A 12231-nucleotide genomic window follows, 5' to 3' on the forward strand; every position below is an offset into this window, starting at 1 on the left:
TACGTTTCTAAGTAATTTTTCTGTACCAAATTCATCAAAGAGAAATACACACACAGAATGCATAATTACCTAATACTTATAGTTTGTAGTAGGTGGTATGTGGTAGGATAAAGTCGCTAAACCATTTGGATCCTAGATATATCTCGTTTTAAAGACTCCATCTTATACCATTCATTAGGCATCACACAATTTGCCTTTCTCTAATACTTCTGGTCAAGATGTTGACGAAAGGAAGTTGAACATAACAATTATTTGTAGGTAATCAACTGCTTTATAGGTCTTAGTATTGAGAACATATTAAAATACATATTGTCAAAGAAAAACTATATATATGTGTTTAACATAACTACAATATCTGAAAATATTTATTTATTTTTTTCACTTAAGACAAACGAGCATTTGTACCTTAAAATTCTGTCTCATGCAGATGTTATCACTTTCAGCATGACCTGTTACAATACTTTGTACGACATGCTTGTACATAAATACATACAGCACAAACAGGATATCAGAATCATGTCGCAGTACCTGACAAAGCTATCCGAAGTCTACATCAAATCACAGATCCACACAAATCTCCTAACTGAAAGACATATTATATGGAAAAACATTCCATCAATAACAAGTTATTAGCTATGAAGAGTATTGATCAGTTAAAACCAAAACCTCAGCCGTCTTTACATCAAATATCACTTGTACATCACAAAGAAAAATCACATATTACCTGTGCTAAGCAGCCCAGATTTTGTGCAACAATGGGTTAGTCCCACGAAATTTTGTATACTATTTGCAACTTCAAGACATGTTCTGAGTACTACCACCCTATGTTATTGTAGCTAGTAAAATACAACAATAAAATAGAAGATAAATGAAAATGTATATTGCACATCACAAACCGGAGGGGCTCTGCTATTATTGCACATTTTAACTAAATGTCACATACTATTTCAAAATTCATTAAAAAAAACCTGTGATATGTGACAGGAAAATTAGCCCTAACCTGCTTATGTACTACATGCATATCCCATTATGCCTACAAAACGTGACTCAATCTGAAAACAACCTCCAACAACTAAATGATGTGGAGTCTTCTCAATCTCAGCTAAGTTCTTCTACATGCTATACTGGAAGACTGGTAAGCAATGAGTACATCCGACGATTAACAAGCATTGTGCTTAGTTACGAGGCATTGCTGGATGGATGAGCGGAGTTTCGCAAGCCATTCTTCTTGATACAGAAACTGGAAATGAGGTCTTTTCTCGCTTTTACTCTTGGATTGTTTTTGATGTGGCTGGGTTCTCCTAAATTCTCCACCCCCCCCCCCCTCGTGGCGACTTTATTACAATTCAAATAAAGCTAATAATTAGACACTACCCAACCAGTATCCGCTTAGCAATTGGTCCATACGATTTTATATTTTAATTTGAAGATATGACTATTTCCTTTTGTATGCCTATCCTTGTAATAGATGGTTACAGGGACTTCAGATGTTCAGTATAAAAACACATGAAGCAGTCTCTTTTGCATTTAACTTATTTATGCAGCCAGTTTCGATGTTTCATTACACCATCTTCAGGTCACTTGACCAACGTAAATAGGGAGGAGTCCAATCCCGTGTGCAGTCATAACAGGAGCCAATATTAAATAACCAGTGTCCGTAGACCTCTGGTTTACAGGACGCTATCACTTCATTCGTGCCTTGTGGATGAACACCGGTTATTTACTATTGTATCCTGTTAAGACTGCGCACGAGATTGGATTCCTCCCAATTTACGTTGCTCTAGAAGCCTGAAGATAGTAATGGAACACCGAAACTAGTTGCGTAAGTAAATTAAATGCAAAAGGGACTGTGCAGGTTTCTTCATTTCATGCCTATTTCCGGTCCTGTGCTAGTGGGGACTATAGCAACTGCTGTTATCGTAGCAGTTTCACGGTAGACAGCAGAAATTTACGGAAGTAAGATGATAGACGTTGTGATAGTCATCAATTGCGAAACAGTTTTAAAGAAAACGCATTTTTAGTACTCGAATGAGAAATTTTTATCTGTGCCACGCGAAACATAAGCGAAACTCTACACTCTCCATTCTTTTGAAACTAAGACTGAATGACAACTTAAAATGATCAAAAGATATATTTAGACTCTTGTCTACATGGCCGCTATTCTGGTTCTCGTAAATGTCTTCAGAATCAAGGCGTTGCTTCTACGAGTCTTTACGGAAAACATACGCCCCAAGCTTCACTACAAGTAAAAACTAGCTACTGCAGAAAGCTATTGAAATGTAGTCGCCGGATTTCAATTGGCGCGTTAAGATTTATCCGAGCGACGTGAAGTTAAACAAGAAAACGGGAGCTAAGTAGGTAACAAGAAATGCCGCTATTTCGACGTAGCAACTAGGCAACACGAGTTAGACACAGAGCAAGAGTACAGCGTTACGTCGGTGTATGTGGGACTACTGCTGCTGGAGCAGGGCGCGCAGGTCGTCGGCGGAGTGCACGGGCAGCGAGCAGGCGCGGTGGCGGCAGACGTAGGCGGCGGGCCGGCCGCCCGCGGGGCGCATGCGCCGCACGGCCTCGCTGCGGCTGGCCAGCAGCCCGGCTCCCGGGGAGGCCTCCGGGTCGGGGCCCGGCTGCACCAGCGCCAGCACGCGCCCCGCCACCGGCGTCGTCTGCGCCACGCGCACCAGCGACTGCGTCTCCTCCGAGTCGCGCGGGCCAGCCACGAACACCTGCGCAAAGCAAATGCGTCAGCTACACACGAGGGACGGCGGTTATCACTGAAACAACCGATTTTCTGTTATATCTTTTTTTTTCCACGCCAGTTTAACCTGACTGTTAAAACGACATAAAATAACCGGTTTCTGAAATAACCTATTTACTGTCTTTTATTCCTATTATTTCCTGTAGTAAACGTAGAAATCGAGCAAGTACTGAAAAATTTTGACACTCTCAGTGTCAAGAGATAGAGTGAAAATATTAAATTATTGTTGTTGTCTTCAGTCCTGAGACTGGTTTGATGCAGCTCTCCATGCTACTCTATCCTGTGCAAGCTTCTTCATCTCCCAGTACTTACTGCAACCTACATCCTTCTGAATCTGCTCAGTGTATTCATCTCTTGGTCTCCCTCTACGATTTTTACCCTCCACTTCGCCCTCCAATGCTAAATTTGTGATCCATTGATGCCTCAGAACATGTCCTACCAACCGGTCCCTTCTTCTTGTCAAGTTGTGCCACAAACTCCTCTTCTCCCCAATACTGTTCAATACCTCCTCATTAGTTATGTGATCTACCCATCTAATCTTCAGCACTCTTCTGTAGCACTACATTTCGAAAGCTTCTATTCTCTTCTTGTCCAAACTATTTATCGTCCATGTTTCATTTCCATACATGGCTACACCCCATACAAATACTTTCAGAAACGACTTCCTGACACTTAAATCTATACTTGATGTTAACAAATTTCTCTTCTTCAGAAACGCTTCCCTTGCCACTGCCAGTCTACATTTTATATCCTCTCTACTTCGACCATCATCAGTTATTTTGTTCCCCAAATAGCAAAACTCCATTAATACTTTTAAGTGTCTCATTTCCTAATCTAATTCCCTCAGCATCACCCCACTTAATTCGACTACATTCCATTATCCTCGTTTTGCTTTTGTTGATGTTCATCTTATATCCACCTTTCAAGACACTGTCCATTGCGTTCAATTGCTCTTCCAAGTCCTTTGCTGTCTCTGACATAATTACAATGTCATCGGCAAACCTCAAGGTTTTTATTTCTTCTCCATGGATTTTAATTTCTACTCCGAATTTTTCTTTTGTTTCCTTTGCTGCTTGCTCAATACACAGATTAAATAACATCGGGGAGAGGCTACAACCCTGTCTCACTCCCTTCCCAACCACTGCTTCCCTTTCATGCCCCTCGACTCTTATAACTTCCATCTGGTTTCTGTACAAATTGTAAATAGCCTTTGCTGGCCGGAGTGGCCGAGCGGTTCTCGGCGCTACAGTCTGGAACCGCGCGACCGCTACGGTCGCAGGTTTGAATCCTGCCTCGGACATGGATGTGTGTGACGTCCTTAGGTTGGTTAGGTTTAAGTAGTTCTAAGTTCTAGGGGACTGATGACCTCAGAAGTTAAGTCCCATAGTGCTCAGAGCCATTTGTAAATAGCCTTTCGCTCCCTGTATTTTACCCCTGTCACGCTTAGAATTTGAAAGCGAGTATTCCAGTCAACATTGTCAAAAACTAAATAAGCAAATGAAAGAAAACGTTGCCCGTCAAACGTTCGCTTTTTTCCGCGAGGTGTGATAAGTTGTTGAAAACTACAATAAATCGTCAGTCCTCTCCTTTCGAACTCTGCGGAAAAATCACATTCTAATCGGGGTCATACCACTGTTTTGGACATCACGAACAGTTGGTGCTAAAAGGTGAAAACTCAGGTTGAGGTATGCTGTTTTCCGTGTTAATTTTTCAAAGGCTACAAATAGGTAAAGACATATTATGTAGACACATTCAGCAAATACAAATAGCTACTTTCTGTTTTTCTTATATGCTATGAATGAATTGTTGTTCAGTTTTTAATTCGCTATTCTTGGAGCAATTTCCTTCCCATTATTATATCACAGAAATAGAAAACAAATCTGTAAGTTTTAAAGCAAAATAAGAACTGTACTTCATTACTACGTCACTTAGTAAAAATATATACTGCAGTACAACAGATGTTCAGCGACGACTCTTGGAGGCATGCCTCAACGCCATATGAAATTCAAAGTGCAGTGAAGTTTCTACAGAGTCACTTGTAGAGTGTACCAACGCTTAGAGTTAACGTTTTGAGCACTTTGATATGACAGACGTGATAATAAACACACGAACCATACCTGAGTTCCGTGCTTGCTTACTTTTGGTATAATAGGGCGGACGCTTGTGGAACCTCTTCTCCTGACGACGGGTCAGTGGTTTGCGGCGCTTTTATCTTGACGTTGGTTGATCAAGTCACATTTATGTTGTGCCGTTGAAGTTCTTTTAGAAGCTTATTTCAAACACCACAGAACGGCTACGCAGTTCTATTAGGGGAAAAAAACAACAAAGTCGGTGTCATAATTCGGCGACTATAAAGGATAAAAACTACTTGCGAGTGTCAGGAAATCCGCCATATTGTCCGCAGTAACTTGGCGACAACCGCACCTCATTCTGGATATTTTTGACGTGGCCTGTCTTAGCTGCCTCACCCTCCACACTACTGAAAATCTTTTTTGTGATTTATTCCATAGCATATTTTGGTTTCCAATTTTTTTTAAAATCTCATTTTGTTCCTTTTCGTTCGTTGCATCTGCTCGTGGCGGATGTCACAAGACACCCGTTTCAGTTCATCGTTGATCCATTAACTCAGTTTTTTTTATTACAGGGAGCAAGCAGCCCTCTGACCGAACACGCTGAGCTACCGTGTCGGCAAATTGTAGTATCTGCTTTCATGCACATTACGTAGTTATTCGTTCCGTGACGAAGCAGCTTTGTCTCACATGATCTCGTGTAACCTGATGAATTCAATCACATCAAAATGAAATTAGACTCACTGATTGGAAGGGATACACGGATCCAATACAGACATAAATTCACAGTCGCGAAGACTTTATAACAGATACCTGAGAATCATTTCATTACTTGCAATGACTCACAGACGAGTAGAAACACATGCCATCGAAAGGAAACTCTTGTACTGACACTGCATCCGACTGAGAGTACAGTTTAACCATCAGCCGATTACCCGACAGGAAAATTTGAAATTGAATACGTGTGGCGATCACATTAGCCACGATCCTTTATTAACAGTTCTTTTTTCTGTAAGTTGCGCTTGATTTCAAGAGACCGATTCGGGTATGTGCCCGACTGCCGGCTGCCGAGAGAGGTAAAGAAACTGGGTAGGAAGAGGGGGGGGGGGGGGAGGGTGGATGGTGTACTGATGGGGAGAAAGAGAATATGGGGTAGAGAGAAAGGGATGTGGCGCATAAAGAAAGAGAGTATGCAGTCTTTTTACACATCATGACGTACTGTGTAGAATACATTGTATACACTATAAATACCACTGTGATCGGCATCTGTCGCCATAGTTGCCAAAAGAAATCAGGCAGATAAAGAACATATAGATCAAAGTTCACGCCCATGCGTCACACTGTGAAGTTTATTTTACATTATCACTCGAACAATTTTATTGCGAAATAAATATGCGCACCATTTTCGTGTACCATCATTCTAAACCCTCGATGCCCAGAGCTTTCATTAATGCTACTTCTCAATGCCCGTCAGTCCACCTTTCTCATTGCAAAACCTTTGGCAGAACCGCTTCGTTATTCGGCAGTAGGAAAACGTCACGTTACTATCTGTCGACCTTTAGAGAGACAGTGCACACAGCGAGGAGAGAATTCGCTGCACATCAGTCAATAACCACTGTCCCCTTTCAGCTCACTCGCAACACCGCCCGCAAATAGGCAGCGGCTGCAGCCACAAATCTGTGTCCATACACACTCATCGAGTGTTCACGAGTGCGAATGGCCAATATGAGTTCAATAGGAGAAATGACGACAGCCAAATTCAGATTCGTGTTAGGATGCCCAGATTAAAAATATGTCATCCTCGTAAGGAAGTAAAGCGGATGTATGTACATTTCGAAAATCACAGATTTGTTAACAGGTGATGAAAGAGTGTACTCATTCCACTTTCATATGCTAGGTATGAGCTTCTCCAGTCAAAATGCGAGCACACAGCACGCTTGTGGAGGAATTCTGCTCACGCTACACAGGCTGACAGTATTCTGGACGGGACCGGGTAGAGGTCTGTGGGTGTCAAAAAATAGTGCCAAAATACGTACGATACGCTTTGTCTGGCTATAAATCCTAGATCCTCATGCTCCGCTCTATAAAATCTTTCAAACAAAGGACGGTCCTTTTACCTCCACCTCTAAGTGAAGTGAATACAGTTTCGTCGAATGTCGGAATACAATGTTTGAAGAGCAGTCTTTGGATGTCTAAGAAGACCACCCTGCACGATACGAAACGTTCCAACCCTCACAGAAGATACTAACCTGACAGAGGAATACAATATTGCCCATATCGTTCAGAAGTACGGTGCAATGTTCCTTCGGACACGCGTTCATGTCCGAAGGAACATTCATTGCATCGTACTTCTGAACACGGGCACTACAATGTCCTAATTAACCGCCAACACCGGGAAAGCAACTTTCAATTAATATGTGTCCCCTGTACTGGAATACACAAAACGGATGTAGAAGTGCAGGTTGTGGACACATGGTTGACGACATAGGAAAGTCTGGGTCTGGCTTTGAGTCGTGCTCGGATAGCCAAATGGTAAGGCGGCCGCTCGCGATAAGCGGGAAATCTGGGTTCAAGTGCCGATCCAGCACTAATTTTCACTGTTGTCAATCCATTATCCAGTTCACGATTGTTCAAATGTGTGCGAAATCTTATGGGACCTAACTGCTAAGGTCATCAGTCCCTAAGCTTACACACTACTTAACCTAAATTATCCCAAGAACAAACACACACAACCATGCCCGAGGGAGGACTCGAACCTCCACCGGGACCAGCCGCACAGTCCCTGACTGCAGCGCCCTAGGCCTAATCCCGCGCGGCCACGATTGTTCAGTTCATGTATGACAGAGGAATGGTGTTGGCACGGATAACATGAAGCATTGGGACCACGTCACCGGCGACAACTACGGATGTGGGGAACTGCAAGCTGCGCAGCCCTCCTGTCGGCAGCCACGCTGTATTTCCGACGATCTACTCAAAGGTACGAAAAAAGATATTTATTCCGCAGAATTCTGAACTGTGCACAGTTTTATATCTTTTTGCTTCTGTAGTTTGTATACTTGTGCTTACGATGATGCAAAACTATGTAACCTGAATCTTAAACATGAAACTAGTAGTAATAATAATAAAGTTTCACCTTTTATTTTTCAGGACATGCAGGCGTCACCACCGTAGCTTCAGGCCGTTTCCGACCCCATAGATACGATGTATTATATCCCATCTATGGCCAGTTTTTCACTTATTTTACAACCGTCATTCTTGTCCCCATATCATCTCACATTTCTTTCCCTTTCCATTCATCATGGCAGAATGTATTTAGTAATTAACTCTACTTTCTTATTTAATTTTTGTGTTCATGAACAGTTAAAGATTATTCGTTGTAAACACGAATCATATTTATCTATTTGTTTTCCTTTTACTAATTATGCAGCCAACAACTATTCAATACAATGTCGTATTACTCTGAGATACTATCCTCTTTTATGTTGTATCACCTCATTCTATTTCAGTACATATGTTTTCCCAAAATCTATCTCTAGTCTTTACTAACTCTTTCCCAATTTATACAACTGATACCAGTAAGATACGAAACTCAATTTTCTCATAAAGCCGGCCGGTGTGGCCGTGCGGTTCTAGGCGCTTCAGTCTGGAACCGCGTGACCGCTACGGTCGCAGGTTCGAATCCTGCCTCGGGCATGGATGTGTGTGATGTCCTTAGGTTAGTTAGGTTTAAGTAGTTCTAAGTTCTGGGGGACTGATGACCACAGATGTTAAGTCTCATAGTGCTCAGAGCCATTTGAACTTTCATAAATCTAACAACATCCATACAGTCTACAAAACTTTTGCCATAAGAAATAATTACGGTAAACAGTGAACTACTATTATTTAGGGGAATGTAGCAATTTCGTCTAGGAATGAAATAATCATTGAAGAAATATATGAAGATAGTAACTGTTCCAGAAGAACAGATACCATTGATGACCGTGCAGCTTCTCTAGAATGAAATGATAATTAAATCGAAACCCTCAGCTGCCAACAACTCATGGGGACAGTTGAAAATATGTGGCCCGACCGGGACTCGAATCCGGGATCTCCTGCTTACATGGTAGCAGACGCTCTATCCATCTGAGCCACTGAGGGCACAGAGGATAGTGCGACTGCAGGGACTTATCCCTTGCACGTGCCCTCAGTGGGTCAGATTGACAGAGCGTCCGCCATGTAAGCAGGAGATCCCGGGTTCGAGTCCCGGTCGGGGCACACATTTTCAGCTGTCCCCATTGAAGTATATCAACAACATCTGTTGGCAGCTGAGGGTTTCGATTAATTATCATTTCACTGAAGAAATTACGAAAATATTGAAGGCAACGAATTAACAAAGAATAACGGAGACAAAAGACAGAAATGACTAACGTATAGAAGAAAGTAAATTCAATATGAAGAATATGTCCTGGTAAACACGCTCAAGTAAGCAAACTACATCGATTCGAATGTAGTTTCAGGATGTTTTCTAACGTCCTTACGAAATGGCAGGTGTACCACTCCACAATGCACATTACTTAATCCACGAGAAATAATGAACTAGATCTGGAGTTAGTGACATGGAGAACATATTCACCTACACAAAGAACCGAAAGACAGAATACAGCAGTCTTTAGAATACTGAGCGAAAACAGGAAATGGGATCCTGGGAAGTTGGGCCAAGAAGTAACTCCAAAGGAAGGACAACCTAATTAACAATGGCAACGCAAATAGTATTATAGTATTATTGGGTTACTTGAGGCAACAGTTTCTTTAAAGAAGTGTGAGCACGAAAGTCAAGTTGGCACTTAACAAGGAATTTGTCTCATTTATGTACCTCTAACGGAAAACTGGATACTTCACCCCACTGAGTGGAAAGCCACTTTGGTTTACATTTCACCGGCTGTTCCACTGGAACACCACATCACAGCTACTGTATTATCTTTTCTTTTTTTTTTTCAACATGTTTATTAATTTTTACACTATAAGCCCGACTTCAGTTCCATGTTATTTTCTCTCTCTTCAGCTTTGTTCTGTAACTAATTCTATATTATGCCCATTATATTTATTACGATACACTGAGCACCTCTCCCTATTCCAGCAGAGTTACTAATGCAAGACATCAATAAGTTGTCTAACTTTTAGAAAACTGAGCATAACCAACATAACGTATCAAAAGCCGGTACCCAGATCAGCTGTGATAAAATATAGACAAAATCTGTTTATTAGGAAACAGGCCATAATACCGTTGCGAAACAATACAGAACAAATACTGCAATTTGCTATAATATGTAGATGGGGGGGGGGGTGATTATTTCGAAGTACACTGAGGTGACAAAAGTCGTGGGATACCTCCTAATATCGTGTCGGACATCCTTTTGCTCGGCGAAGGGCAGTAACTCACGTGACATGGACTCGACAAGTCGCTGGACGTTAACTGCAGAAATATTGAGCCATGCTGCTCCTATATCCGTCATAATTGCAAAAGTGTTGACGGTGCAGGATATTGTGCGCGAACTGATATCTCGGTTATGTTTCACAAATGTTCGATGTGAACAGGATGGTCAAACCATACGCTCGAACTGTCCATAATGTTTTTCAGACCAATCGCGAACAGTTGTGTGACATGGTGCATTGTCCTCCATAAAAATTCCATAGTTGTTTGGGAACATGGCGTCCATGAATGGCTGAAATTGGTGTACAAGTAGCCGAACATCCAGAGGATCCTGTCTATTCCATGTAAACACACCCCACGCCATTATGATACCACCACCAGCTTGGACAGCGTCTTGTTGAGAACTCGGGTCCATCGCTTCGTGTGGTCTGCTGCATCAGCTGTTAACAACTGAAATCGGGACTCATCTGACCCGTCCACGGTTTTTCTGTCATTTAGGATTCAACCGATATGGTCAAGAGGCAAGTGAGACGCTGTAGGCGATGTTGTGCTGTTAGCAAAGTCACTCGTATCGATCGTCTGCTGCCATAGTCCATTAACTACAAATTTCGCCACATTGTCCTAACTCCAAGCAAATGCTATTGCTCTCGGTCGTCAAGTGAAGGCCGTCGGCCACTCCGTTGTCCGTGGTGAGAGGTAATGTCTGAAATTTGGTATTCTCAGCATACTCTCAACACTATGGATCTCGGCATATTGAATTTCCCAACGATTTCAGAAATGGAATGTCCCATGCGTCTAACTCCAACCACCATTCCGCGTTCGAAGTCTGTTAGTTCCCGTCGTGCGGCCATAAACACGTCGGAAACCTTTCCATATGACTCACTTTTGTACAAATGACAGCTCCGCCAATTCATTGGGCTTTTATAGCTTGTGCACGCGACATGCCGCCAACTGTATACGTGCACGGCGCTATCCCATGACTTGTTGCCTCAGTGTATTATAACAGGAAAAGAAAATTCAATGATGATGTATTATACAAGACAATTTACAACGAATGTAGCAAATAACTAGTATCAAGTATTTCATGCTTAACTGCAGATCGATAAGAATTACAATGAATATAAAAGAAAGTTCAAAATTTTAATCGTTACACGAGCGCATTGTATCGGAAGCCTACACATGCACAGTGATGCATAAGTGAAAAGTTCCGTGTCATAAGTGAAAACGACGCATACCGTACAGAAGGCATTCTGCATCGTAAAATTTAACAACTGACGATCCATCATCACACTACAAAGAAGTTTTCGTCGGGGATGCAGTTGGGTAGCTCCAAACGCCAAAAAAATTTGTGTACGACACTGTTCGAAGAAGCAGGGTGTTTGAGAAAAGGAGAAAGCAATGGCCGGCCAAGTGTTTCAGTCCATAACGTTGAATATAGTCCACTGAAATCTGAGTACGAAGCCTAGGAACTACAAATGCTGCAAACAAAGGTTTAGAGTGTTCTCAAAACTAAGCTGAAAATGATACCGCACAGAGTTCAGATTTTATAGGAATTATGCAGAATGACAACGTCAAATGGACAAACTATTCTACAGGAAAGCTGGTAGCCATAGAGGAAGAAACATTTGCTGCACGTCTCATTTTTAGCGACGAGGCAACATTCCATGGCAACGTTAGCCGACACAGCATTCCAATATGGGGTAAGGAAATTCTTGGTGTTTAACTGTATATCAGAGGGACATCCGTAAACTTAGCGTACTCCCTGCGATATAAGCATAAAAACTGTACAATCCATTTTTCTTCATTGGGCTAAGAGTTTCAACAAACATTTACCTGAACGTGCTTAGCCAATAGCTGATGCTACAGGTTGATACGGATCCCATGGATAGCTTTTTCAGCAAGCTGGAGCACCTTCACATTGTGTTATGAAGGTTCGCATATTTTTAAACCACCATCTTCCAAACCCTTGGATCGGGCATACTGCATATGACGAC

General features: G+C 42.0%; 1 protein-coding gene across 1 annotated transcript in view; it reads right to left on the minus strand.

Moving 5' to 3' along the window:
- Positions 1–354: 354 nt before the first annotated feature.
- The window catches only part of LOC126162818 (spermatogenesis-associated protein 20), a 299482-nt gene continuing 287605 nt past the window's right edge, over positions 355–12231 (minus strand). Inside the window, exon 12 of the mRNA XM_049919563.1 lies at positions 355–2726. Coding sequence (XP_049775520.1) covers positions 2451–2726 — 276 coding nt within the window. The 3' untranslated portion in view covers positions 355–2450. The remainder of the gene's footprint in view (positions 2727–12231) is intronic.

Source organism: Schistocerca cancellata, chromosome 2 (genome assembly GCF_023864275.1).
Source record: "Schistocerca cancellata isolate TAMUIC-IGC-003103 chromosome 2, iqSchCanc2.1, whole genome shotgun sequence".
Taxonomy (NCBI): domain Eukaryota; kingdom Metazoa; phylum Arthropoda; class Insecta; order Orthoptera; family Acrididae; genus Schistocerca; species Schistocerca cancellata.